Consider the following 26,953-nt stretch of genomic DNA (forward strand, 5'->3'; position numbering starts at 1 on the left):
AGGCCACCTTCTGGGATAAAGTAAGCAAGGGAATCTCCCTGATGTTTTCAAAGGGAGGTTTCTGTAGAACCGACAAAACTAAATTAAGATCCCAGGGCGGTAAGGGCGCACGGACTGGTGGAGCCAGGTGCCGCACCCCCTGGATGAAATTCCGCACCAAGGACTTGGTAGCTAAAGGTTTCTGAAAGAAGATTGCTAATGCTGAAACTTGACCCTTGATGGTGCTCAAGGCTAGCTTCTGCTCAACCCCTTGTTGCAAAAAAGCCAATATTCGAGTCACCGAATAGGTACGTGGAGGAAATCCTAAAGATTCGCACCACGCAATATAAGTCTTCCATGTGTGATAATAGACCTTGCTGGAAGTCGCTTTCCTTGCTTTAATAAGGGTAGGAATGACTGAAGCTGACAAACCTCTGTCCTTCAGTACTTGGGTCTCAATGGCCAGGCCATTAAAACCAGCGACTGTAAAGCACGATGGTAAATTGGTCCTTGAGACCACAGACACTCCCTGAGACGAAGTTCCCACGGAACGTCTGCGACTAGCCTGTCCAAGTCGGCCAGGCCGGCTTGACGAGGCCAGCCTAGAATTTCTAGGACCACTGGTGCTGACTGGATCTGAACCAGGCGTCCCTAGAGCTATCTGGCCCCGACCATCCGAGAAAGTCTGGTCGTTTTCTGTTCCCACACATTTATCAGATACCTGATTGCTATCAGGAAGGGTGATCTTTTCTGGTTGAACCTCAGGGACCGAAGTCACCCGCTAGAGGTTTCTTGGCCTGTCTGGTCAACCAGATCCGATTCCTGTGGGGAATAGAGACTAATCTTAGGAAAAGGTAAAGGAAAAGATCTATTCAGGGAACGGTGACTACCGCTCCCTGTAGTACTTAAATGTTGGAAGGGAAGAATCGCACCGGTAGTAGTAGTTGATGCTCGATCTAATGTCCTGAATACCGGTGAAAACGTCCCCCCACCCTCAAACCGGGTGGGGGCGCACCTTCAGGCTGTGTACTCCTTTGCTTCGGGTTTGGCTGAGTTGGTCCTCTGTTTGTCCGACCAGCCTTTCTTGAACCCTCCTGGAGGAGTCTTGCCTTTCCCGCTTGTTCCAGCCGGGCGTGCGAACCCTTTATGGGCGGTAAAGAAAGGTCCTCGCTTGTTGCGATGTCCCTTAGCTTTAGCAGCCTGTGGCAAAAAAGTGCTCTTGCCCCCAGTGGCATCCTTAATGATTTCATCTAGGGTGGCCCCAAATAGACGATTCCCCTGAAAGGGGAGATTCGTTAAGGTCTTTTTGGAACCTAGGTCAGCTGACCAGCATTTTAACCACAGCACACGTCTGAGGATTACCGCTGACATAGATGCATGCCCTAATAGGGGAGTAGTGTCCAAGGCTGCGTCACAGATAAACTGTAGCCCTTGTATAATCTGTTCCATCAAATCAGATGTTTCCTGGGGAATATCTTTTCCCCTAAGGTCTTGGCGTACCAATCTCCCCCATTCCGTAAGTGTCTGGGAAACTAGACCAATAACAATTACTGGTCTAAATGCTGACCCTATCAGAGAGAAGATAGTGCGGGACTCTGCTTCCATCTTTCGATCCACCGGATCCTTAAAGGACAAAGTGTCCTCCACTGGGATAACCATGGCTTTATTCAGCCTGGAAATAGGTGGATCCACCACTTGTGGTACCGTCCATTTCTTAATGATGGATTCCTCAAACGGATAGCGTCTAGCAATACGCTTGGAAATAGTAAAGGTACGTTTAGAATGCTCCCATTCTCCTTTATTCTTATTACCAAAACCAGGGGCGTTGCTAGGTGGGAAAAAGACCAGGGGCTTCAGCCCGAAGATAAATTTGATAACCCCCTCCCACATTTTAAAGTAAGCCCCGCCCAAGCTCCTCCCATATTTAAAAGTAAGTACCGCCCAAGCTCCACCCAATGGCCCCCTCAGTCAAGGGTCAGTCAAGGGGTGGTATGGAGAGGAGTACAGGGGGTGAGAAATTGGGTGGTATGGAGAAGAGAGAAGTAAAGGGGGTCAGTCATGTGGTGGTATGGAGAGGAGTACAGGAGGTCAGTCATGGGGTGGTATGGAGAGGAGAGGAGTACAGGGAGTCAGACATGGGGTGGTATGGAGAGGAGTACAGGGGGTCAGACATGGGGTGGTATGGAGAGGAGTACAGGGGGTCAGACATGGGGTGGTATGGAGAGGAGTACAGGGGGTCAGACATGGGGTGGTATGGAGAGGAGTACAGGGGGTCAGACATGGGGTATCTGCCCCCCTGTACTCCTCTCCATATCACCCCATGTCTGACCCCCTGTACTTCTCTGCTCTCCATACCACCCCATGACTGACCTCCTGTACTCCTCTCCATACCACCCCATGTCTGACCCCCTGTACTCCTCTTCATACCACCCCATGTCTGACCCCCTGTACTCCTCTCCTCTCCATACCACCCCATGACTGACCCCCTGTACTCCTCTCCTCTCCATACCACCCCATGTCTGACCCTCTGTACTCCTCTCCATACCAACCCATGTCTGACCCCCTGTACTCCTCTCCATACCACCCCATGTCTGACCCCCTGTACTCCTCTCCTCTCCATACCACCCCATGACTGACCCCCTGTACTCCTCTCCATACCACCCCATGTCTGACCCCCTGTACTCCTCTTCATACCACCCCATGTCTGACCCCCTGTACTCCTCTCCTCTCCATACCACCCCATGACTGACCCCCTGTACTCCTCTCCTCTCCATACCACCCCATGTCTGACCCCCTGTACCCCTCTCCATACCAACCCATGTCTGACCCCCTGTACTCCTCTCCATACCACCCCATGTCTGACCCCCTGTACTCCTCTCCATACCACCCCATGACTGACTCCCTGTACTCCTCTCCATACCACCCCATGTCTGACCCCCTGTACTCCTCTCCATACCACCCCATGTCTGACCCCCTGTACTCCTCTCCTCTCCATACCACCCCATGACTGACCCCCTGTACTCCTCTCCATACCACCCCATGTCTGACCCCCTGTACTCCTCTCCATACCACCCCATGTCTGACCATTGTCCCATCATTTTTTTTCCCTCCTCTTACATGTTATACGTGGGAACACTCACCTGCCCAACCCAACAGATCCAGCAAGCATTGTCCTGCTGTGATTTGCAGCACCTCTTCCACAGGCCTGTGAATGGAAAGCGAAGCATCCCGGTATATGTGGTGAACACATTTCAAAGTCTTAGAGACGTCATTCTCACCTAGACAAGAATGGCAGCCGCAAGACAGGGTGTACAAAAAAAAAATGAAAAAAGGAGAACAAACCAGAGAAAAAAATAACGATGCCAAGTGCATTCAGAGGGTGAAAGTCTACTTTCTTGCCCATAGTTTTTAAAAGGGATGTCCAACAATCTCATATACCATAAGTATGATCGTCAGGTGTCAGACTTTGGGCCACTAGTGATTAGTAAAGGCAAACTGCCAGAGATTTTAATGTTCAATCTCCCTTCATGTTCACTTACTCAACATCCAGTACTTGCACATACATGTTTGCATGGGAAACGTGGCTGTGCTCAATGAGCTTTGGAGTGTAGTTTAAAGTTTACCAGAGCCCTAATATGCACTAAATCTATTTTAAATTCCCTCTGATGCTGTCTAACCCAGATTGATGAAGACAACTGTAATACTTTCTTTGGGCAGCTCAACAATCTGGTGCAGGAGGGTGGGATCTGTGTGCAGCTGCAGCCAATAATTGGATATCTTTTCGCAGCCAATCAATAGCTCTGCCTACAAACTGATACCACCCCTGCTCTACCAGCTCTAGAGCCCAAAGAAACCTGCAGATGCCCAATAAGAGATTTTAATGCTTTCAGAAGCAATAATAATGTTTGAAAGACATTCAGAGTATATCTTAGTGTTTAGGACTGCTTTAAAGTAAATGTATTAAAAAAGTATAGGGTGATATATATTCGCTGTCACGTGTGTATCCGAGTAGGAGGATTCCTCTAATGTGTTTTTTTGCAGCTGGTGACAAATATATAACTCTGAGATTCGGATTCAATCCGATTCTACATGCAGCCAACTCTAGTATTTCTCACTAGAGAACAATAGAAGAGATCTCAGAAGAAACTTAGACCGAGCCAACCAATCGCAGTGAGACCTCCCAAACTAAAATAAGAAAGGGGTCTCACCATAAATATGTACCAATGTTTAAGAATGACCAAATAAATAATCTATAAGCAGCTAAAAAGTCAACTGATTGAAGCAAACAACATATAAAATCCAACTCTTGTAGGCTGATCCGATTCCTTAAAAAAATTCTTAAAAAATCCTTAAAAAAATTCCTATATCCGCCTAGGATATATGAAGATAGGAAAATATATCCAACTTGTAAACAACTCCCAATCTATATTAAAAGACGCGTATGATGCGAATCCTAAAATTGATCCAATTCCTTAACACTAATCATAAATAAGTAATCTAAATATCTGTTCCCAGTGGAATTATAGCTTCTTTTCCTAAAACAATATGAGATGAAAACAGGCTAAATAGTTGCAACAGCTTTACGATCTTTGGGTACACATGCATCATCACTGATTCATTTGTGAGAATATTGGCTATATTTGTGAATTACGAACTAGTATTGCGATCCAGTCGGCTGTTGCGACTATTTAGCCTGTTTTCATCTCATATTGTTTTAGGAAAAGAAGCCATAATTCCACTGGGAACAGATATTTAGATTACTTATTTATGATTAGTGTTAAGGAATTGGATCAATTTTAGGATTCGCATCATACACGTCTTTTAATATAGATTGGGAGTTGTTTACAAGTTGGATATATTTTCCTATCTTCATATATCCTAGGCGAATATAGGAATTTTTTTAAGGATTTTTTAAGAATTTTTTCAAGGAATCGGATCAGCCTACAAGAGTTGGATTTTATATGTTGTTTGCTTCAATCAGTTGATTTTTTAGCTGCTTATAGATTATTTATTTGGTCATTCTTAAACTTTGGTACATATTTATGGTGAGACCCCTTTCTTATTTTAGTTTGGGAGGTCTTGCTGCGATTGGTTGACTCGGTCTGAGTTTCTTCTGAGATCTCTTCTATTGTGCGCCGACTCACTGGGGTTTTTTAGAAAGAAAATGTATTACAGCACATCCAGTCAGTGGCGTACCTAGAGCATTTGGCACCCGGGCGGATCCTATATCTGGCACCCCCCAACTTTAAAATGTAAAAACACCCACAAAAATTTGTAATGTTTTCAAGAATATTTATTGCACACATTTCACAGCCCCCCCCCCCCCCCATCACAGTGCCCCTTGCAGTCTGCCCTCCGTCTCTCTAATCACAGTTCCCCCTTTTGCACTCTCTGCCTCCCTCCCCTGCATAGTCCTACCTTCAGCATAAATAGATAGCTAATACTATTAGCAATGTGTTTAAGTTTGAGTATGAGATTGGAGACTTGCTAAAGGAGATGGCCAGAGACTGCAGACATAGTACAGGAGATGGTCAGAGACTGCAGACATGGTACAGGAGATGGTCAGAGACTGCAGACATGGTACAGGAGATGGTCAGAGACTGCAGACATGGTACAGGAGATGGTAAGAGACTGCAGACATAGTACAGGAGATGGTCAGAGACTGCAGACATAGTACAGGAGATGGTCAGAGACTGCAGACATGGTACAGGAGATGGTCAGAGACTGCGGACATGATACAAGAGACGGTCAGAGACTGCAGACATAAGACAGGAGACGGTCAGAGACTGCATGACATGGTACAGGAGATGGTCAGAGACTACAGACATGATACAAGAGGTGGTCAGAGACTGCAGACATGATACAAGAGATGGTCAGAGACTGAGGACATGATACAAGAGACGGTCAGAGACTGCAGACATAGTACAGGAGACGGTCAGAGACTGCAGACATGGTACAGGAGATGGTCAGAGACTACAGACATGATACAAGAGGTGGCCAGAGACTGCAGACATGATACAAGAGGTGGCCAGAGACTGCAGACATGATACAAGAGATGGTCAGAGACTGCAGACATTAAACAGGAGATGGTCAGAGACTGAGGACATTAAACAGAAGATGGCCAGAGACTGAGGACATGGTTCAGGAGATGGTCAGAGACTGCAGACATGGTACAGGAGATGGTCAGAGACTACAGATATGATACAAGAGGTGGTCAGAGACTGCAGACATGATACAAGAGATGGTCAGAGACTGCAGACATTAAACAGGAGAGGGTCAGAGACTGAGGGCATGATACAGGAGATGGTCAGAGACTGCAGACATGATACAGGAGATGGTCAGAGACTGAGGACATGATACAGGAGATGGTCAGAGACTGAGGACATTAAACAGAAGATGGCCAGAGACTGAGGACATGTTACAGAAGATGGTCAGAGACTTCAGACATGGTTCAGGAGACGGTCAGAGACTACAGACATGATACAGGAGATGCTCAGAGACTGAGGACATGATAGAAGATAGAAGAGCACTAGGGGGGCCGGAGAGCACAGGCGAAGCAGAGAGCACTGGAGGAGCTGAAGGGCACGGTGGGGTGGGGGTGGGGGACTGGAGAGTATTAAGAGGGGGTTTGGAAAGCATTGCAGGGGGGTTGGAAGGCGCAGGGGGTGGAGAGCACTGGGGGGGACAGGGAGCATAGGGGGGAGGGAGATGAAAAGCACAGTGGGGAGCTGAAGAGCACCGGGGGAGGGCTAAAGAACAGGGGGCAGTCCAATGCACTGGGTGGGGGGGTTAAGAGCACTGAGGGGGGGGGATAAGAGCACTGAGGCGGGGATAAGAGCACTGAGGGTGGGGGGGAATAAGAGCACCGAGGGGGGGATAAGAGCACTGAGGGGGGATTAGAACACTGGAGGGGGGGGGTTTAAGAGCACTGGTGAGCCAGCAAAAGAAGTTGTATAGGAGGGGGATGGGGCAGCTGCATATAGATGAATTGATCTTTCCCTATTCTTCCTACAGGAGGGAGAGGAGGAGAATCAGTTATTCAGCAGCTGCAGAAAGAATAGGGAAAGATGAATTCCTCTATATGCAGCTTCCCCATCCCTCTACTACCCAGCACACACACTTGGGCAATGGGCACTCACCTTCTTCCCGCCGAGGCTCCGCCCCCTTCTTCCCGCCGAGGCCCCGCCCCCTTCCCGCCGCGGCTCCGCCCCCGCTAGTCTCCGGACTGAAGGAGCTGCCACTGCCTGCCCTTTACACAGTGCCCTTTACGCCACTGCATCCAGTGATTGGTGGGCGATCTGGGGCAGCCACAAGGAAGGAGAGTGATTGCCGCTGTCAAGTAGCATTGATTTCGGGTGTGGGCGGGACCGCCCCATTGTTCCGTGCATAGACAAACAGAAGCTGTCTGGGGAGGAAGGTGGGCGTGGCATACCGGCCCCGCCCACACCCGACATCAATGCTGAAACTTGACAGCTGCATTCACTCTCCTTGCGGCTGCCCCGGATTGCCCACCAATCATTGGATGTGCTTTATAAATCTTACACTGCTGAGGTATGTAGCCCGAGTTCTCGGCCAAACCCAGGCTTTGGGACTCGGGGCTAATCATTTTAAAAAGCAACAGGAGACCCGGGGCTTTTGGGGAGCACACTCGGGGCTATAGCCCCGGTCAGCCCCCCCCTGCCGACGCCACTGACCAAAACACTTGGGTACAGGAAAAACCTTCACCGTTTTGATGGGCTTGTTAGTACCAAAAGGAATCTCTGTATCAGTTGCTTCTGCCGGTAAAACCTCAAGTTTTAAGGTTTCCTTCACTGCCACAACTAGTGCGTCCACCAATGCTTCTTCCTGAATTATAGCAGGAGAAGAAACGTCCTCCTCACTGTCTGAGGGAGCTTTACCTGAGGTAACAGCCCTTGCAGAGGGAGCTGCAACTGCAGTGACCATCTCTGAATCTGAGTCAGAGGTGCCAGATAATATAGGGGTAGGCGGGGGTCGCTTCCTTGACCCTCGTCCCTGAGAGGCCGCCTCCACCCGAGCCACCATAGACTCCAAAATTGCTGTAAATGCCTCTACACTCTGTGCATCGGCGGGTCCCGTGGCCCCCTCGAGGGAAACAGGTGGGGGAATTTGTGTGGCAGGGTCCATGATTATTCCAGTAACTTCCCGGATAATATAATTCAAAAATGAAAAACTTTTTTTTTTTTTTTTTCAGACCCCCAGCGCCACAAAAGCCCCTTAGTGTTACCTGCTAGGGATCCCTATCGATCGAGAGAGAGAGAGAGAGATAGACCCCCAGGCTCACCACTTGATTCTCAGAGTTTAACTGCAACAGGTTACAGCGCTGTCTTGACAAACAGGAAGTCTTTTGGCTGGCTGCCCAGGAAGAAAGGAGGCGGCTCCGCCCCTCTGCACGCCTTCCGGCGCCTCCCCTAGCTCCACGAGGTGTTTGGATCACCTCAAACATGGCCGCCCCCATGCTGGAGACACGAGGCTACGCCAAAATGGCGGCTCGTGCAATCCAGCAAAAAAAATGGCGGCGGCCTGTACCGAATAGCGGTGTGCTGCAGGGCACACAACACTATCTCTGCATGGGGATCTTTGGCGTGGTTGGCGGTACCGGCCCTGGCGGACCTCATGGCCGTTCGGAAGGCCTGCTATAGCTGGAGATTTGACTAGGAAGGCAGTCTACATGTCCGTGGCTTCTGACTGGTAGGTACCTTATTCTTATCACAGTAAGATTCCCAGACTGCCACTGATTACAATCTTTTAAACATGTATACAATTAGATTGTTAGCTCCCAAACCAAGCCTCCTGGCTTTTTGCACATAAAATCACACTCAAAGTAGGGGGATCTGTGCCATGTTATAGGATAGAGGGGGACTCTATCTTACCATACAGAGAGGGGCCCGCGTTCACCACAAGACCCGTCAGGGGGAAAAGGGGGAACATACTACTCACCATACCGGAACCAGGCGGGCACCAACTCCTGACAGTACCCCTCTCCACCGGGGCGGGAGGGCTTTCGACCAATACGGACGCCGTGACTCATGGTCTTTGGCGTTTCAGCGAGGCGTTTCAGCGAGACGTTTAACTCGCGGGGTCAGTCCCTTAATGGGACTTTGTCGCGGCCGACCCAGTGCGGAGCTATGGCCTGCACGCGCTCGTAGGCTGAACTGGGGTGACCACCGGATCTCAACATCCAGCCCGTCGCCCAGTTCAGCTTTCTTGCTTGAAGATCTCACAGGAACACTGGAGAAAAAAGCTGTCTAAAAAAATCTTTTTAAGAAAAAAAATCTTGCCAGGACCGAAGATCCCAGCAAGGTATCTAGGTCCTTACTCCTAACTAGACAGAAAATAACTGATTTGCTGAGGCAGAGAGAGAGAGGATATACCCTCTGGGACTGCCCCTAGGGTGTGGCCAGAGCATTTTAATTTCCTGTCTAGTCCTGCTCCTGTGGAGGCAACATAACCCGAAGGTGCTGTATCACCGAGGACTACGTCTGTCAATGAGCGATAGAGAAAAATCCTTTTAGCTAACTGTAAGGTGGCAATTCCTTCACATGACCACTAATGTGAAAAGCACTAATGCACCTGTAAGAGACGCTCAGTGCGCGTGCCCAGGCACACGGGAAGCAATGTGCGAATGCGCATGCGCCAATGTGCGAACACGCCAATGCGCCAATGCGCGAATGCGCCAATGCGCGGACGCGCGAACGTGCGTACGCAACGTGCGCACGCAATTGGTGCCAAACGGCCTATTTATACCAGGCGGTGACAGGAGCACATTGCTGAGTGGTCTTTCAGCTTGTGTTCCTGTTTACCTGTGCCCTGACCTGCTTGTGGATTTCCCGTTACACCGACCCGGCTTGCCTTTTGACTCTCCTTGGATTCCTGCCTGCCTTGTGACCTCAGCTTGTCTTTGACCCTGCCTTGCCTTATGCCTTTGTACCTTGCTGCCAGACTGTGTACCGACTTCGGCTTGTATCCTGACTCCGCTTCTGCCTCACGTTCCTGTACCCGTGCTGTCCGGCTGTTGACAACCCCTTGGCTTGTGTTCCGATTTCGCTCCTGCCTTCTCATCCAGCATCACTGAGTTCCAGTTTCAGGTGTTCATCCGGTGATCCACAGCCATCAGTCTTCTGCCAAGACATCACCTGCTATACCGGCCCTCGTGCCACTCTGTGTCCTACACCGCCTGTCATCTCTATCAGGGGTGTTGGACAGGAGGTGCAAGAGAAGCCCCCTCTACAGCTTGGTCTCCACCAGGTACGTGATAGTACCACTCAGCCAGATGTCGGAGACCGAGAGAGGGGCTTCACCTCTAGAGGCAGTATGCCAGCAACTTGCTTCGCTTACCCAAGCAGTCAAATCCTTGCAAGAGGGTTACTTCCAATTAGAGGGTCGCATCCAATCCATGGCTTCTACCCCGGCAACCCCGGCACCTGGGACCTCTATGCCCGAACGGGCTCTATCCACACCTTCAGTGGTTTTGCCACCACCGGAACCTCGGGTACCTGCTCCAGAACGATTTTCGGGTGACCGACACAAATTCCGGGCTTTCAGGAATTCTTGTGAGCTATACTTTGCCCTGCAGCCACGGACTTTCTCACTTGAATCCACCAAGGTGGGGTTCGTAATCTCTCTACTTCTCGGAGAGCCGCAATCCTGGGCCCACCGTCTCCTGGAACAAAATGATATGGCCTTGAACACCATCTCATCTTTTTTCGAAGCGATGGCGCAGCTTTATGACGACCCCCAGCGATCTGTTACAGCCGAAGCAACCCTACATACATTACAACAAGGCCGCCGCCCTGCTGAGGACTATGTCGCCGAATTCCGCAGATGGGCTTCCGATACAGGCTGGAATGATGCAGCCTTACGGCATCAATTCCGTCTCGGCCTATCAGAGGGCCTTAAGGATGAACTTGCCAGAGTGGGTACGCCTGATTCTCTTGATGACCTTATTAGTCTTACTATCCAGCTTGACCGCAGGCTCAGGGAGCGGAGAGTGGAAAGAGCTGGAAGTTCCAGACCTACCTGGATGTTGCCTCAAGTGCCGTCACCTCCGGCTTTTCATCCACCTGTCGCTTTCCCCACAACCTCCAGTGTGGAGCCCATGCAACTCGGACTTTTACATTCTCCACTAACCACTGAGGAGAGATTGCGAAGACGCCGAAACAACTTATGCCTCTATTGTGGGGAAGCCGGACATTACCTTCAGACCTGCCCGGTGCGGCCTAGTAAGTCTCAGTTTGCTTTTCCTTCTTACCTTGCAAACAGTTCTGGGAAGGATCTGTCCACTCACATTACTCTACCTCTCTCACTACAGATTCTCGGAAAGACCATCCAAGTCCCAGTCATTATTGACTCCGGCGCTTGCAGCTGCTTCATGGACAGTGACTTTGCTCAGCGTCATCAGATCCCTCTGCAAGCGAAAACCCGTCAGTTATCTATCCATCTAGCTGACGGATCCCATCTCAAGTCCGGGCCTATAACCCAAGAAACCTGCCCATTACTGGCTATCTCTAATAAAGGCCACCGAGAATACTTGTGCTTGGATATTATCCCATCTCCTCTGTTCCCTATCATTCTCGGTATCCCATGGCTACAAGCACACAATCCTCAGATAAACTGGAAGTCAGGAGAAGTGGCATTTCCATCCACCTATTGTCAACAAAACTGCTTCCAGCCCAGTCCAGGGAAACCAGCATCACTTTTGGGCCTGCAACCTGATCCCTCTGCATCCCAACTTGTGCCTGCAGCTTACCATGAGTTCCTGGAAGTCTTTGATAAACAGAAAGCAGACATCCTACCACCTCACCGGTCGTATGACTGCCCAATTGAACTTTTACCAGGTGCTGAGATACCGTTTGGGCGTATCTTCCCCCTCTCTGAACTAGAACTTGAGGCATTACGCCTTTACATCGACGAAAACCTGAAAAAAGGCTTCATCCGGCCCTCTACGTCCCCCGCAGGGGCTGGTATTTTCTTCGTTGAAAAGAAGGATCATTCTCTACGCCCCTGTGTTGATTATCGGGAGTTGAACAAGGTTACTGTCAAAAACAGATACCCCCTGCCCTTAGTTCCTGAACTTTTCCAACGTTTCAGGGCAGCCACGGTATTCACAAAACTTGACCTACGTGGAGCATACAACCTAGTACGGATCCGTGAGGGCGACGAGTGGAAGACCGCCTTTCGCACAAGATTCGGCCACTTCGAGTACCTTGTCATGCCCTTTGGATTGTGCAATGCTCCAGCTACTTTTCAGCATTTCGTGAACAATATTTTCAGAGACTTCCTTGATTTGTTTATGATTGTCTACCTTGACGATATTCTTATCTTTTCAGGTTCCATTGAAATGCACCGTGAACATGTCAAGAAGGTTCTCGGCCGCCTAAGAGACCATGGATTATACGCAAAGGCTGAGAAATGCGAGTTCGAAAAGGAATCAATCCAATTCTTGGGACTCGTCATTTCCACTTCTGGGATCTCCATGGACCCCCAAAAGGTCAAATCGATCCTCGAATGGCCCACTCCCACAGACAGGAAGAGCACACAAAGGTTCATTGGCTTCGCTAATTTTTACCGCAAGTTTATCAAGAACTTCTCCGCCATTATGCTTCCAGTCACCCAGCTAACAAGGCAAGGCACCCGTTTCCAATGGACACCGGCAGCACAAGCTGCGTTTGACCAGTTGAAGATTCTATTCACTACTGCACCTATCTTACGACACCCAAATCCCGCTCTGCCCTATGTTCTCGAGGTGGATGCTTCAGAAAATGCCATAGGTGCCATCCTGTCACAGCGTTCAGGTACGAAATCTCTTCTTCATCCTGTTGCCTTCTTTTCCAGGAAACTCAGCCCAGCAGAAAGGAACTACGATGTTGGAGACCGGGAATTACTGGCCATCAAGGCGGCCTTGGAGGAATGGCGCTACCTATTAGAAGGAGCATCTCACCCTATCCTGATCTTTACCGACCACAAAAATCTGGAGTACCTCCGAACAGCTAAGAGACTGAAACCACGTCAAGCCAGGTGGGCACTGTTCTTTTCTCGTTTTACCTTCCATATCACCTACAGGCCAGGCTCCAAGAATGGCAAACCTGATGCACTTTCCCGCATGTACCCAGACGACGAAGAGTGTCACCCAGTAGACACAATCCTGCCATCCCAAAGTTTTCTACTTTTGCAAGCGGATCTGTTAACGCAGCTGAAGCAGGCGTCCACAAGGGATGTTTTACCATCAGGTATGTGCCTTCAGGAAAAAGAAGGTCTGTTTTTCTATAACCAAAAAGTGTTTGTACCTCCAGGTCTACGTGCCAAGATCCTCGGCCTGTGCCATGATCACCCCTTGGCAGGGCACTTTGGGATATCTAAAACGGTTGACCTGGTACAACGGTCCTTTTGGTGGCCTGGTCTGAGGTCCGACTGCCGTAATTATGTTAGCACCTGTACAATCTGCATCCGGAACAAGAATGACAAGGCCAAAGCCTGGGGTTTGCTAAGACCTTTGCCCATTCCCAAGAGGCCTTGGGAAATGATAAACATGGACTTTATCGTTGAGCTCCCTCCTTCTGAAGGATTCACGACCATCTTTGTGGTGGTCGACAGACTAACAAAGATGGCCCACTTTATCCCTATGTTGGGAACTCCCTCAGCAATGGAAACTGCCCAAACCTTCATCAAGGAAGTGGTTCGGCTCCACGGGATTCCTAGTAATATCACTTCAGACCGAGGGGTGCAATTTACTTCGAGGTTCTGGAGAGGCCTTTGCAAAACATTAAAAATTGACACATACTTTTCCTCAGCTTATCACCCGCAAACAAACGGGCAAACGGAGCGTACAAACCAGACCCTGGAGCAGTACCTCCGGTGTTTTTCATCTTTCTCACAAGACGACTGGGCATCACTTTTACCCCTAGCAGAGTTTGCATATAATAACGCAGTGCATTCAGCCACGGGTCAAGCCCCGTTTTTTGCAAACTATGGGTACTTCCCAGCCTTTATGCCTGACGTAATACCTGATTCCTTGGTTCCCGCAGTCCAGGAAAAAGCTACATTTTTGCAAACCAACAACAAATTATTGCAAGATGCCATTGTCAGAGCACAGCAAGACAACAAAAAATTTTTTGATAGGAAGAGGAGGGGAGATCTAAACCTCAGACCGGGAGACAAGGTTTGGTTATCCTCTATCAATCTAAAACTGTCATGTCCGTCTAAGAAACTGGGGCCTAGATATATCGGTCCATTCTCTATTAAGAGACAAATCAATCCTGCTGCCTATGAACTTTCACTCCCGGAAACATACAGAATTCATCCTGTTTTCCATGTGTCCCTACTGAAGCCTACCAGACCCAATCCATTTCCTGACCGAGAGTCGGATCCACCTCCGCCTGAAACTATTGATGGCAACGAAGAATACGAGGTTGAAGCAATATTAGACTGTAGGAAAAGAGGAGGTACTGTCCAGTACCTAATTAAATGGAAGGGCTATGGCCCGGAAGAAAATTCTTGGGAACCAGAAGCCAACCTCCATGCTACGGATCTAATTCAAACCTTTTTTCAGCTTCATCCTGAGAAGATGTTGCAGATGGGCATCCGGAGGCCGCCCATTGGGGGGGGGCAATGTAAGAGACGCTCAGTGCGCGTGCCCAGGCACACGGGAAGCAATGTGCGAATGCGCATGCGCCAATGTGCGAACACGCCAATGCGCCAATGCGCGAATGCGCCAATGCGCGGACGCGCGAACGTGCGTACGCAACGTGCGCACGCAATTGGTGCCAAACGGCCTATTTATACCAGGCGGTGACAGGAGCACATTGCTGAGTGGTCTTTCAGCTTGTGTTCCTGTTTACCTGTGCCCTGACCTGCTTGTGGATTTCCCGTTACACCGACCGGGCTTGCCTTTTGACTCTCCTTGGATTCCTGCCTGCCTTGTGACCTCAGCTTGTCTTTGACCCTGCCTTGCCTTATGCCTTTGTACCTTGCTGCCAGACTGTGTACCGACTTCGGCTTGTATCCTGACTCCGCTTCTGCCTCACGTTCCTGTACCCGTGCTGTCCGGCTGTTGACAACCCCTTGGCTTGTGTTCCGATTTCGCTCCTGCCTTCTCATCCAGCATCACCGAGTTCCAGTTTCAGGTGTTCATCCGGTGATCCACAGCCATCAGTCTTCTGCCAAGACATCACCTGCTATACCGGCCCTCGTGCCACTCTGTGTCCTACACCGCCTGTCATCTCTATCAGGGGTGTTGGACAGGAGGTGCAAGAGAAGCCCCCTCTACAGCTTGGTCTCCACCAGGTACGTGATAGCACCATGAGCTGTGGATATAATTATTATTATTAGCAAGGGTTCCCTGACACTGGAAGGTTTTTTCAAGGGTTCCTCCATTTTAAAGAAAAGTTTCATAAAGGCCGATCTACTACATATGCAGAGAATGCCTTTTTTTTTTGCTGATGCAGGAATAATTACACGTAAACCCCTGGCAATGTGGGGGGTAGTGCAAACCACTGGCATCACCTGCTGACTAACTAAAATTATTATTTTTTTCTTAAATTGGAAGTCTTTTATCAGTTTCCTACCTCATTGGTTAGACTGCTTTTACACTGTTCTGTTGCAAAAACACGGTAAAAACGCTTATATGTTTTTTGGTGCATTTTGCAATCAAAAAATGCACCAAAAACGCAACTGCGGTTGTTTTTCATTCATTTCAATGGGGAACTGCATTTTTGGTTCGGCTTTTTGATTGCAAACTTGCATAAAAAAAAAAAACAGCTTGAATGAAAACGCAACAGACTCGCAACTGACCAGTGTGAAGAGTTCCATAGGATTTAATAGTCATGGGATTTCTTCCACTTTTTTTTTACGCAAAAACTGAAAAAAAACGATCAGTGTGATAATATGAATCATGCTAACCAAGTTGTGCATTGGTCATAATTACAAATCTTGGCATCCATAAATGGAACATAAATTACAGCTGTTTTCTAATTTTTTAATTTTTTTTTAATTTTTATATTTAATGCAATTAAAAACTAGCCCAGATTTTCAAAATTTTAGCCAAGAAAGAACGCGGCGAAAAAAAAAGTGTTTCATATTTGCATGAAGTAATGACAAACGAGCAGAAGCCTACAGGCTGTGACCCGTTCTTACAAATATCCAAGTCTGTGTTTGTGAGATACTGAAGCAATATCCCTCCTGGCCAGTACCTGTGAATACAGTGTTTACTCTCCAAGTATTCCATCCCAGCAGCAGCATCTTCTGACATCCTGATAAGCTCCTTCATCTTCAGTCTGCTTCCTTCATTCCGTAAAAACGTTAGGAAATCGCCACCTGCAGGAGAACAAAATGACTTCATCCAACTGCGTTGTCTGCCCGCTCTGTGTTCCTTTATACAAATTCAGCAGCCATCAATCACATTCTAGGAAAAAATTTGCTTTGAAAATCACAGGATAATCTTAAATATCATATATTTTTATGCCCTCAAACCTTTCTATTCTTATGAACTGTTCTGATTCTTCTTTCATAGAAGACTGAATCTGAAAGGAAAATGCCAACTAAATTGAAGATATTGAAGAAAGATAATGGCTGCAATGTTTATTAAATACACCAACATTTCTCTGTCCAGTCCTCCTGCCTCATAACTGTCTGGATGTTTAGGATTTTCTCATAGACTTGTTTTGGCCACTATGGGAACTACCAAAATGTACTGGATCTCTAAAAAATATGTATAATTCTATAATAATAGATAATTATATTATATAACAAAATATTATATTCTAATTATATATATATATATATATATATATATATATATATATATATATATACACACACACTATATTACCAAAAGTATTAGGACACCTGCCTTTACACGCGGATGTATGGGATTTTCCCATAGACTTCTTTTGGCCACTATGGGAACTACCAAAATGTACTGGATCTCTAAAAAATATATATATTCTATAATAATAGATAATTATATTATATAACAAAATATTATATTCTAATTATATATATATATATACACACACTATATTACCAAAAGTATTAGGACACCTGCCTTTACACGCGTATAACCTCTAATGGCATCCCAGTCTAAAGCCTCGTACACACGCACAGATTGTTGGCCGACCGATCGGCCGTCTATTGTCCAGTGTTGTTTGTTGGTTGAAATGTGCTCTAGACTTACACTGGACTTTTGTTGGCCAACAAAAAACAACTGCAGAAGTGATGTCATGTGATGGTTGACTTTCCCTGTGTTTTTTCTTCTCTGAGCATGCCCAGTCTTGCTCATCTGATTTTTGTCTGCCGAAATCTGTACTGACTGAGGAACAATCGGCCGTTCTGTTGTTGGCCAACAAAAATTTTATAGCCTGCACACCAGATTTTTTTCGGCCGAAAAGTTGCAGTTGGTTGTCGTAAGCATCATACTAACAAGCCTACAATCGGCCGATCGGACGTTGGCCGACAATTTACGGCCAACAATCTGTGCGTGTGTACAGGGCTTTATGGGCCATATACACTATCCAATTGTCTTTAGATTTCTTCCTTTAGATTTACCAAAACCATATAATACGAGGTCAAATCTAAACACTTTTAATTTGTATGCAATCAAGCAGGCCCCTGCACTACATAGTTGAAGGTAAATCTAAACGAAATCCAACAACAAAAGTTGTATAGCGTGTATCCAGCTTTAGTCTGTACTGTTCAATATTGAGTTTGCCCACCCTTTGCAGCTATAACAGCTTCAACTCTTCTGGGAAGGCCGTCCACAAGGTTTAGGAGTGTGTCTATGGGAATGCTTGACCATTCTTCCAGAATCGTATTTGTGAGGTGTTGGGCGAGAAGGCCTGACTCGCAATCTCCACTCCTATTCATCCCAAAGGTGTTCTATCAGGTTGAGGTCAGGACTCAGAATAGTCAAGTTCTTCCACCCCAAACGCGCTCATCCATGTCTTTATGGACCTTGCTTTGTGCACTGGTGTGCAGTCATGTTGGAACAGGAAAGGCCAACCCCAAACTGTTCCCACAAAGTTGGGAGCATGAAATTGTCCGAAATGTCTTGGTATGCGGACGTCTTAAAATTTCCCTTCAATGGAACTAAGGGGCCAAGCCCAACCCCTGAAAAACAACCCCACACCATAATTCCTCCTCCACCAAATGATTTGGACCACTGCACAATACAAGGTCCATAAAGACATGGATGAGCAAGTTTGGGGTGTAGGAACATTACTTGCCTGCACAAAAACCTGACCTCAACCCGACAGAACACCTTTGTGTTCAATTAGGGCGCAGACTGTGGGCCAGACCTTCTCTCCAACATCAGTGCCTGATCTCACAAATTCGCTTCTAGGAGAATGGTCAAACATTCCCATAGACACACTCCTAAACCTTGTGGACAGCCTTCCCAGAAGAGTTGAAGCTGTTATAGCTGCAAAGGGTGGCCCAATTCAATATTGAACCGTATGAACTAATGCTGGAATGCCATTAAAGTTCATGTGTGTGTAAAGGCAGGTGTCCCAATACTTTTGGAAAAGTAGTGTGTGTGTGTGTGTGTGTGTGTATATATATATATATATATATATATATATATATATATATATATATATATATATATATATATATATATTCTGTGTTAAAGGTAAAAAGTTCTCTTAAATAAGCACTCTAAAAATTACTGCAACCCAAATACAGAGAGCACCCCACAGAGTCACTAGAAGTGTACTTTCTGAAGTTTGCAGGGGCGTAACTACAGGGGTTGCAGGGGTTGCAATCGCTACCGGGCCCCATGCTCCAGGGGGCCCGGTAGCAAACCAGTGGGTGAACTTCTAGGATCTCAAAGGTCACACTTGCGACCGGGCCCTGGCATTTCACCACTGTGGGGAGGCCCCAAGATTGCAGGAAGGGGGCCCACTGCAGAACTTGTGAAAGGATCCTGATGCGGGACCATAATAAAAGGCCATGCAATGAGAGTAAAGAGCCCCAGGATTAGTGGGAAGAGCCCCGGGCTTGAAGGGAAGGGCCCCGGCCAGGGGACTGGGGGGCCCTTCATGGTTTCTTGCATCGGGGCCCTGAAGGTTCTAGTTACGCCTCTGGAAGTTTGTGCTGTATAATTCCCCCCATTTTATTTCCTACCAATCACATTCAAATGTTCAACACAAGCTTGAATCTCATTGGTGTCTTTTAGAAATGTCTTGATTCTGACCCTATTTAGATCACATTTTCTGTAAGTGACAGACAGTAATGTGCCTGCAGTAGGTGTGTTTGGGAACACTTCTACCTCACAAGTAGGGGTTCCTTCATCACTGACTTACCAGCAAAAGAGGGTTTGGTGGACTGGTGCTCTACAGCTGTGGCCACGTGCACCCTGGGCGTTTAGCTCTAATGCATGAGGCTCTGGCATTTGGCTGTGGACAGAAGGCACCCAGTCCTGCTGCCAGCAGCTGGCCAAACTCTTTGAGATGCTGACAGCTGCTGTGGCTGTATGGGGCAGGATGGTGCACCAAGCGGTACTTACGTTTAGGACAATATGCCCCCAGGGATGAATGCCTGGAACATTCCAAGCATTTATCCCCTGGCGCATACTGCCCTAGAGGTAAGTACCACTTGGTTCACCATCCTGCCCTATCCAGCCACAGCAGCTGTCAGTCTCTCTAAGAGTTTGACTCGTTGCCAAAAGCAGAGCTGGATGGTGCACCTGTGCCCTCTGCCCTCAGCTAAATGCTGAAGCCTCATGTATTGGGGCTAAGATGAAGAAGCTGTACAAGGAACCAATGCGTTGATTTGCTAACAAGAAGCATGAAGACAGAGGAAGAGAGCAGACTGGCAGAGAGATGAGCTCATCCATTTGCTGATTTTCATTTCACTGTCCAGTTATGGGCTAGGGGTGGGTCCAGGATGACCTGGGCCCAGGGGAAATAGGTTAAATGATGCTGGCCATTGAGTGGCAGAAAGAAGTGCAGAAGAGGAAATCTATGGTTGGAAGATGAATTATGCAGCAAAAGCTGCAATAATTTAATAGGCTATTTATTTTTATCTTTTCTATTTTTGGCTGGAGTTCTGCTTTAATTTTATAAAAAAAAAAAGTTACATAGCTATTTGTCTGCTGAAACTGGCATATACGTTTTGTTCTGTGCGCATAGGGCAAATCAAATTTCCTCAGGCTATTTCCTCTACAGGCCAAAAATTTCTCATTCCTAGAAAAAGTGTTGTTTGGAAAAATACCGCAATATGGCCAGTGGATGGCACTGTGTTTTTGTAAGAAATTTGTATTTTCTATGATTATTTGCACCATCTAATGGTCATGATACAGCATTTTCCCAAGCCAACTGTTTTAACTACTTAAATACAGGGCACTTTCACCCCCTACCTGCCCAGGATGTCGCACATTAAATGACAATTGCATGATCATGAAACACTGTACCTAAATTAATTTTTTTTATCATTTTCGTCACACAAATAGAGCTTTCCTTTGGTGGTATTTAATCACAGCTGGGGTTTTTATTTTTTGCTAAAAAAAACCCCAAAAAAACCCAAACATTTAAAAAAAAAACACTGATGTGGGTGGCAAGGATGAGTAGGCAGTAATAAGCAGCACTATTGAGCACTGATAGGAAAATTAGGTCTTGCTAGATCACTTCAGGCTGGCCCCTTTTGTAGCTATAGCTATGTACAACATTAAAAACAGGTGCCTATACTGTTTAAAATCCAGTAATTCACTGTCTCACCCTGCTCTGCACATGCTCAGTTGCTATTTATTTTTCAGAACTAAGCTGAAAATGTAGAGGTCGATCTGCTGACAGCCTAAAGATTTACTGCTGCTCAGGGGCTCTGGGCTTCAGCAAAATGGCAGCCTCCAGCTAAAAGACACAAGGACAATGCTGGAGGCAATTTACAGCACACACTAATGTTGGTAGCATAAAAATTAATGTAGAATGTACGTTCCTTGCTAAAGAACATTCTTTTTTATCAAGTTGTTATGGGTAAAGTTAAGCTTTAAGTTTTAAATATGCCTGATATGTTGGGATATATTTTATGGTTTTTAATGCCCAGCAGTCTAGGCTCATACTCACCTTGGACCAGCTCCATGACAATATGTATTGGATGTTTCTGTGTGCAGACTCCGATCAGTTTGACAATGTTGGGGTGACTATATTGCTTCAGAATCCTACACAAAGAGAACACAAATGGTAAAACTACATTTGGGGACTCAGTAGAAGTTGGCTGATACTATGACACCATGATCTACACTTACAGATATGTGGAGCTTGCTCAGCTTTAAATATTGCATAAATCATAACAATAGAAAAATAAAAATTAACCAATGTTTACTTGCAAACTGAGACTTCAGAAAATTGCCATTTGTGTTGCTTTCTTGTGTTTTATGATCTTTTTTTCTTCTTACAGCTTTTCTATAGTAAAGCACATTTCTACAGTATTTATTTAGTTTGAAATTTTGCAAATAAGCGTGCAAAGAATGACCCATTTAGAGCAGTATTTTATGTAGTATAACTATTATCAAGGGTTAATTTAGGGTTGTCCATCCAAAACTTATTGTCACTACCTATTATATAGATTATGATTTCTCACTATTGTTTGCTATATCCTCCAATTTAGCTTTTCTCGACCTTTTTATCCTAGAGGAACCCTTTAAAAATGTATTAGGTCTCAGGGAACCTCTGCTAAATGAAAATAATTGGGAGTCAGTGGATTGCCTTTTACATTAGTGGTTAGTGGGAAGACTGCCTTCTTACACTGGGGATCAGTGGGAAGAATGTCCCTTACATTGGGGGTCAGTTTGAAGAATGTCCTTTACAATAAGGGGCAGTAGGGAGAATGCCTCCTTACATTGGGGATGAGTGGGAAGAATGTCCCTTACATTGGGGGTCAGTGGGCAGAATGTCCCTTACATTGGGGATCAGTGGGAAGAATGTCCTTTACAATAAGGTGCAGTAGGGAGAATGTCCTTTACATTGGGGATGAGTGGGAAGAATGTCCCTTACATTGGGGGTCAGTGTGAAGAATGTCCCTTACAATAAGGGGCAGTAGGGAGAATGTCTCTCACATTGGGTGTCAGTGGGAAAAATGTCCCTTACATTTGGGGTCAGTGTGAAGAATGTCCCTTACAATAAGGGGCAGTAGGGTGAATGCCTCCCTACATTGGGGATGAGTGGGAAGAATGTCCCTTACATTGGGGGTCAGTGTGAAGAATGTCCTTTACAATAAGGGGCAGTAGGGTGAATGCCTCCCTACATTGGGGATGAGTGGGAAGAATGTCCCTTACATTGGGGGTCAGTGTGAAGAATGTCCCTTACATTGGGGGGCAGTGTGAAGAATGTCCCTTACAATAAGGGGCAGTAGGGAGAATGTCTCTCACATTGGGGATGAGTGGGAAGAATGTCCCTTACATTGGAGATCAGTGGGAAGAATGTCCTTTACAATAAGGGGCAGTAGGGAGAATGCCCTTTACATTGGGGATGAGTGGGAAGAATGTCCCTTACATTGGGGGTCAGTGTGAAGAATGTCCCTTACATTGGGGGTCAGTGTGAAGAATGTCCCTTACATTGGGGGGTCAGTGTGAAGAATGTCCCTTACAATAAGGGGCAGTAGGGAGAATGTCTCTCACATTGGGTGTCAGTGGGAAGAATGTCCCTTACATTGGGGGTCAGTGTGAAGAATGTCCCTTACAATAAGGGGCAGTAGGGTGAATGCCTCCTTACATTGGGGATGAGTGGGAAGAATGTCCCTTACATTGGGGGTCAGTGTGAAGAATGTCCCTTACAATAAGGGGCAGTAGGAAGAATGCCTCTCACAATGGTGGTCAGTGGACGAATGTCCCTTACATTGGGTGTCAGTGGGAAGATGTGAGGTCAGCCAGTCACAGCTCAAGGAACATCTAGCAACCTCTGGAGGAACTGTGGGGTTCCCCAAAATCTTGGTTGGGAATGGTTGATCGAAATATTATACATTTTGGTGGTGTTGGTGCAATTGGCAGACCTGTAAACAATGGTGGGGAGATTTTATTGATGCAGTTCTTGAGAGATAAAATACAATAGTGAGTTACAGTGCCTTGAAAAAGTATTCATACCCCTTGAATTTTTCCACATTTTGTCATGTTACAACCAAAAATGTAAACCTATTTTATTGGGATTTTATGTGATAGACCAACAAAAAGTGGCACATAATTGTGAAGTGGAAGTAAAATGATAAATGTTTTTCAACATTTTTTACAAATAAATATCTGAAAAGTGTAGCGTGCATTTGTATTTAGCCCCCTTTACTCTGATACCCCTAACTAAAATCTAGTGGAACCAATTGTCTTCAAAAAATCACCTACTTGATATATAGAGTCCACCTGTGTGTAATTTAATCTCAGTATAAATACAGATGTTCTGTGAAGCCCTCAGATGTTTGTTAGAGAATCTTAGTGAACAAACAGCATGATGAAGGCCAAGTAACACACCAGACCAGGGATATAGTTGCGAAGAGCAACCTAAAGCAGGGTTAGGTTTTCAAAATATATCCCAAGCTTTGAACATCTCACGGAGCACTGTTCAATCCCTCATCGGAAAATGGAAAGAGTATGGCACAACTGCAAATCTACCAAGACATGGCTGTCCACCTAAACTGACAGACCGGGCAAGGAAAGCCTAAATAAGAGAAGCAGCCAAGAGGCTCATGGTAACTCTGGAGGAGCTGCAGAGATCCACAGTTCAGGTGGGAGAATCTGTCCACAGGACAACTATTAGTCGTTCACTCCACAAATCTGGCCTTTATGGAAGAGTAGCAAGAAGAAAGCCATTGTTGAAAGAAAGTCATAAGAAGTCTAGTTTGCAAACATGTGGAAGAAGGTGCTCTGGTCACATGAGATCAAAAATGAAACATTTTAGCCTGAAAGCAAAATGCTATTTTTCACATCACCCTGAATACACAATTCCCACCATGAAACATGGTGGTGGTGGCAGCACCATGTTTTGGAGATGCTTTTCTTCAGCAGGGACAGGGAAGCTGGTGAGAGTTGATGGGAAGTTGGATGGAACCAAATACAGGGCAATCTTAGAAGAAAACCTGTTAGAGTCTGCAAAAGACTTGAGACTGGGGCAGAGGTTCACTTTCCAACAGGACAACGACCCTAAACATACAGCCAGAGCTACAATGGAATGGTTTAGATCAAAGCATATTCATGTGTTAGAATGGCCCAGCCAAAGTCAAGACCTAAATCCAATTGAGAATCTGTGGCAAGACTTGAAAACTGCTGTTCACAGACGCTCTTCATCCAATCTGACAGAGCTTGAGCTATTTTGCAAAGAAGAATGGGCACAAATTTCATTCTCTATATGTGCAAAGCTGGTAGAGACATCACCAAAAAGACTTGCAGCTGTAATTGCAGTGAAAGGTGATTCTACAAAGTATTGACTCAGGGGGACTGAATACAAATGCACTTTACACTTTTCACATATTTATTTGTAGAAAATTTTGAAAATCGCTAATCATTTTCCTTCCACTTCACAATTATGTGCCACTTTGTGTTAGTTTATCACACAAAATCTCAACAAAATACATTTATGTTTTTGGTTGTAACATGACAAAATGTGGAAAATTTCAAGGGGTATGAATACTTTTTCAAGGCACTTTATTTGGCTCACCAGCAAACTGCAATATTATTTTGAAGTCATTTGGCCCTTTAAGGTTTTATGTAATTTCAAGTGTGAGGCTACGTTCACATGTAGGCGTTTTGGGGCATTTTTCTGCTCTAGGATCAACTCTCAAAACGCCCAACAAAACAATTCCTATTCATTTCAATGGCCCCTGTTCACATCTGAGCGTTTTGACGACGTGAGCAAAACGCCCAACGCTTAGAAAAGTACATGAGCTTCTTTTTGGGCAGATTACAGGCGTTTTCCATTGGTCTCTAGTCAATCTAAAAACGCCTGCACAAAAAATGCCTGTAAAACGCCTGCAAAAACACCCATAAAAACGCCTGAAAAAACGCCCATAATAGCAACGCCAAGATGTGAATGTAGCCTAAAAGCTCTTGGCTAGCTAAGCCACAAACAATTTGTTGTGACGCCACCAATGGCTATACAGTAGGTCTTTAAGTCACATTTTTTTATGTCCAGGGATTTATAGTTTTTTTCCTACTGTGCTACAGCCGTAAGGTGCCCTTATAAATACACGTGGACTGAGTAATATTTACGATTTTATTTATGGCCATGAGATGGGGTAATCATAGTAAATATGTATTTATTCCCTATGTTTGCCAGCTCCATCTAGTGGCCATAATGTAATATTTTCCTGGTACAATATATTTTTTTTATGAAGAACAACCACCTGGAATGCATCTTTATGAAGAACAATTCCACCTGGAAATAAAATTGCCTAATAACATTATTTTTTTGCCCCTAGAATAAATGCACACGCAGTTTCCCAGGATGAATAACTTTTTATGAATACACCCCTAAGAGGGAAAGTCAATTGTTTAGATAAAGTATTTCCCAACTAATGCTACTGTTGCTCCATAAGCGGTTAGGCAAATGAAAGAGCCAGGATTCAGACTCCAAAAGACAACATAAGACCAAATAAGAAAGGAAATATAAATATTTTTAAAGGTAAACCTGCACAGCGATAATTTTTATAAATATTCAACGTCTGTATAAACCAGATTATGACAAGTACTCAATAAAGTGCACCTATGCCCAGACTATGGACGTTTACTTGTATACTGTATACTACACAAGCAGTTAAAGAGCTTTAAAACATGCCCTCAATCGTCTCTCTAGCTCATGGTTTTTTCAACTAGGGTTCCTCCAGAGGTTGCTGGGGTTTCCTTGAGCATTGAGCAATTTCTGTCTCTCAGATAAGTTTTGATTGACACCATTGATCTTTTTAGCTATCTGAAAGGGTTAATTCTTCCCAATGTCCACAAGTGTAAGGAGCATTCTTCCCACCGACCAACACACTAATGTATTATGAGTTGTAGATCTAGTAATTTTTAGCAGGGGTTCCCTAAGCCCCGGTTCACACTTGTGCGAGTGCCAGGTTCGCATGTAATGTCGGAGCGCACTGCTCCTTCATTACATGCGATCGGCTGTGCGGTGCGAGTTTAGCCATACACTTTGTATGGCTAAATTCGCACCGCAGCCGCAGCAAACACGCACAGGGACCCTTTTTGGAAGCCGCATCAGGATCGGATCGCACAGCGGTTCACACTTGTGCGATCCGATCCTGTGCGAACTGCACGATTGCACTGCGATATGCGATCAAACTGGGGGTGTCGTTAAGATTACATTGACACCCCCAGCGTATCGCATATGGCAGTGTGAACTGCCGGGGGTGCGTGTGCGATGCGGGAACAAGCTGCAGATTCGCAGCCTTCCCGCACTCGCATAAGTGTGAACCGGGGCTGAAACTGGAAAGTTATTTCAAGGGTTCCTCTGTGTTGAAAAGGTTGAGAAAAAATGATCTAGCTGCTTGTATGCTGAAGTATTTCTCAAACAACATCGAAGATCACAACAAAGTCTCTGGACTCCTGTTCCAGGCTGTTTCCAAAAGATTTGTAACACTTGCTGTTTCTTTACAAGTGAATGTAGACAGGCTGTCAAGATCTGATCTCCTAGCAAAAGCTAAGCTAAGTGAATTTTGAAAATGAATTTCTCCACAATGCCTATAAATTCATAAATGGACAAGGGCTCATTTTAAAAATCTTTTACTGCTTGCTCAGGATATGTAAAAGTATGAGCACAGCTTTACTTTATTGGTAAAGTAATGGGGTTTACATGGTATGGATATACTCTACATTTAAAATACACTATAACCTGTATAATCCTAAAGATATTACAAAGGAGAAGCAGGGTCTGCTGTGTAGGCATGCATGGTTTTAGCATATTGTCAAAGAAGTGGCTGCAAAACTAAGCATATCATCTGCTGCTATCTTAAAGTGTAATTCCCCTAACTAACCCTAACTACTCTTAAAACT

General features: G+C 45.8%; 1 protein-coding gene across 1 annotated transcript in view; it reads right to left on the reverse strand.

Annotated features, from left to right (window-relative positions):
* FES (FES proto-oncogene, tyrosine kinase) overlaps window positions 1-26,953 on the reverse strand; it is a 344,941-nt gene that overhangs the window by 40,293 nt on the left and 277,695 nt on the right. The window contains exons 16-17 of the mRNA XM_082253226.1: window positions 21,051-21,145; window positions 16,185-16,308 (exon numbers count right to left, since the gene is read on the reverse strand). Of these exons, the coding sequence (XP_082109352.1) occupies window positions 16,185-16,308; window positions 21,051-21,145 (219 nt within the window). The remainder of the gene's footprint in view (window positions 1-16,184; window positions 16,309-21,050; window positions 21,146-26,953) is intronic.

The sequence above is a fragment of the Pelophylax lessonae genome (assembly GCF_965119305.1).
Source record: "Pelophylax lessonae genome assembly, chromosome: 4".
NCBI lineage: Eukaryota > Metazoa > Chordata > Amphibia > Anura > Ranidae > Pelophylax > Pelophylax lessonae.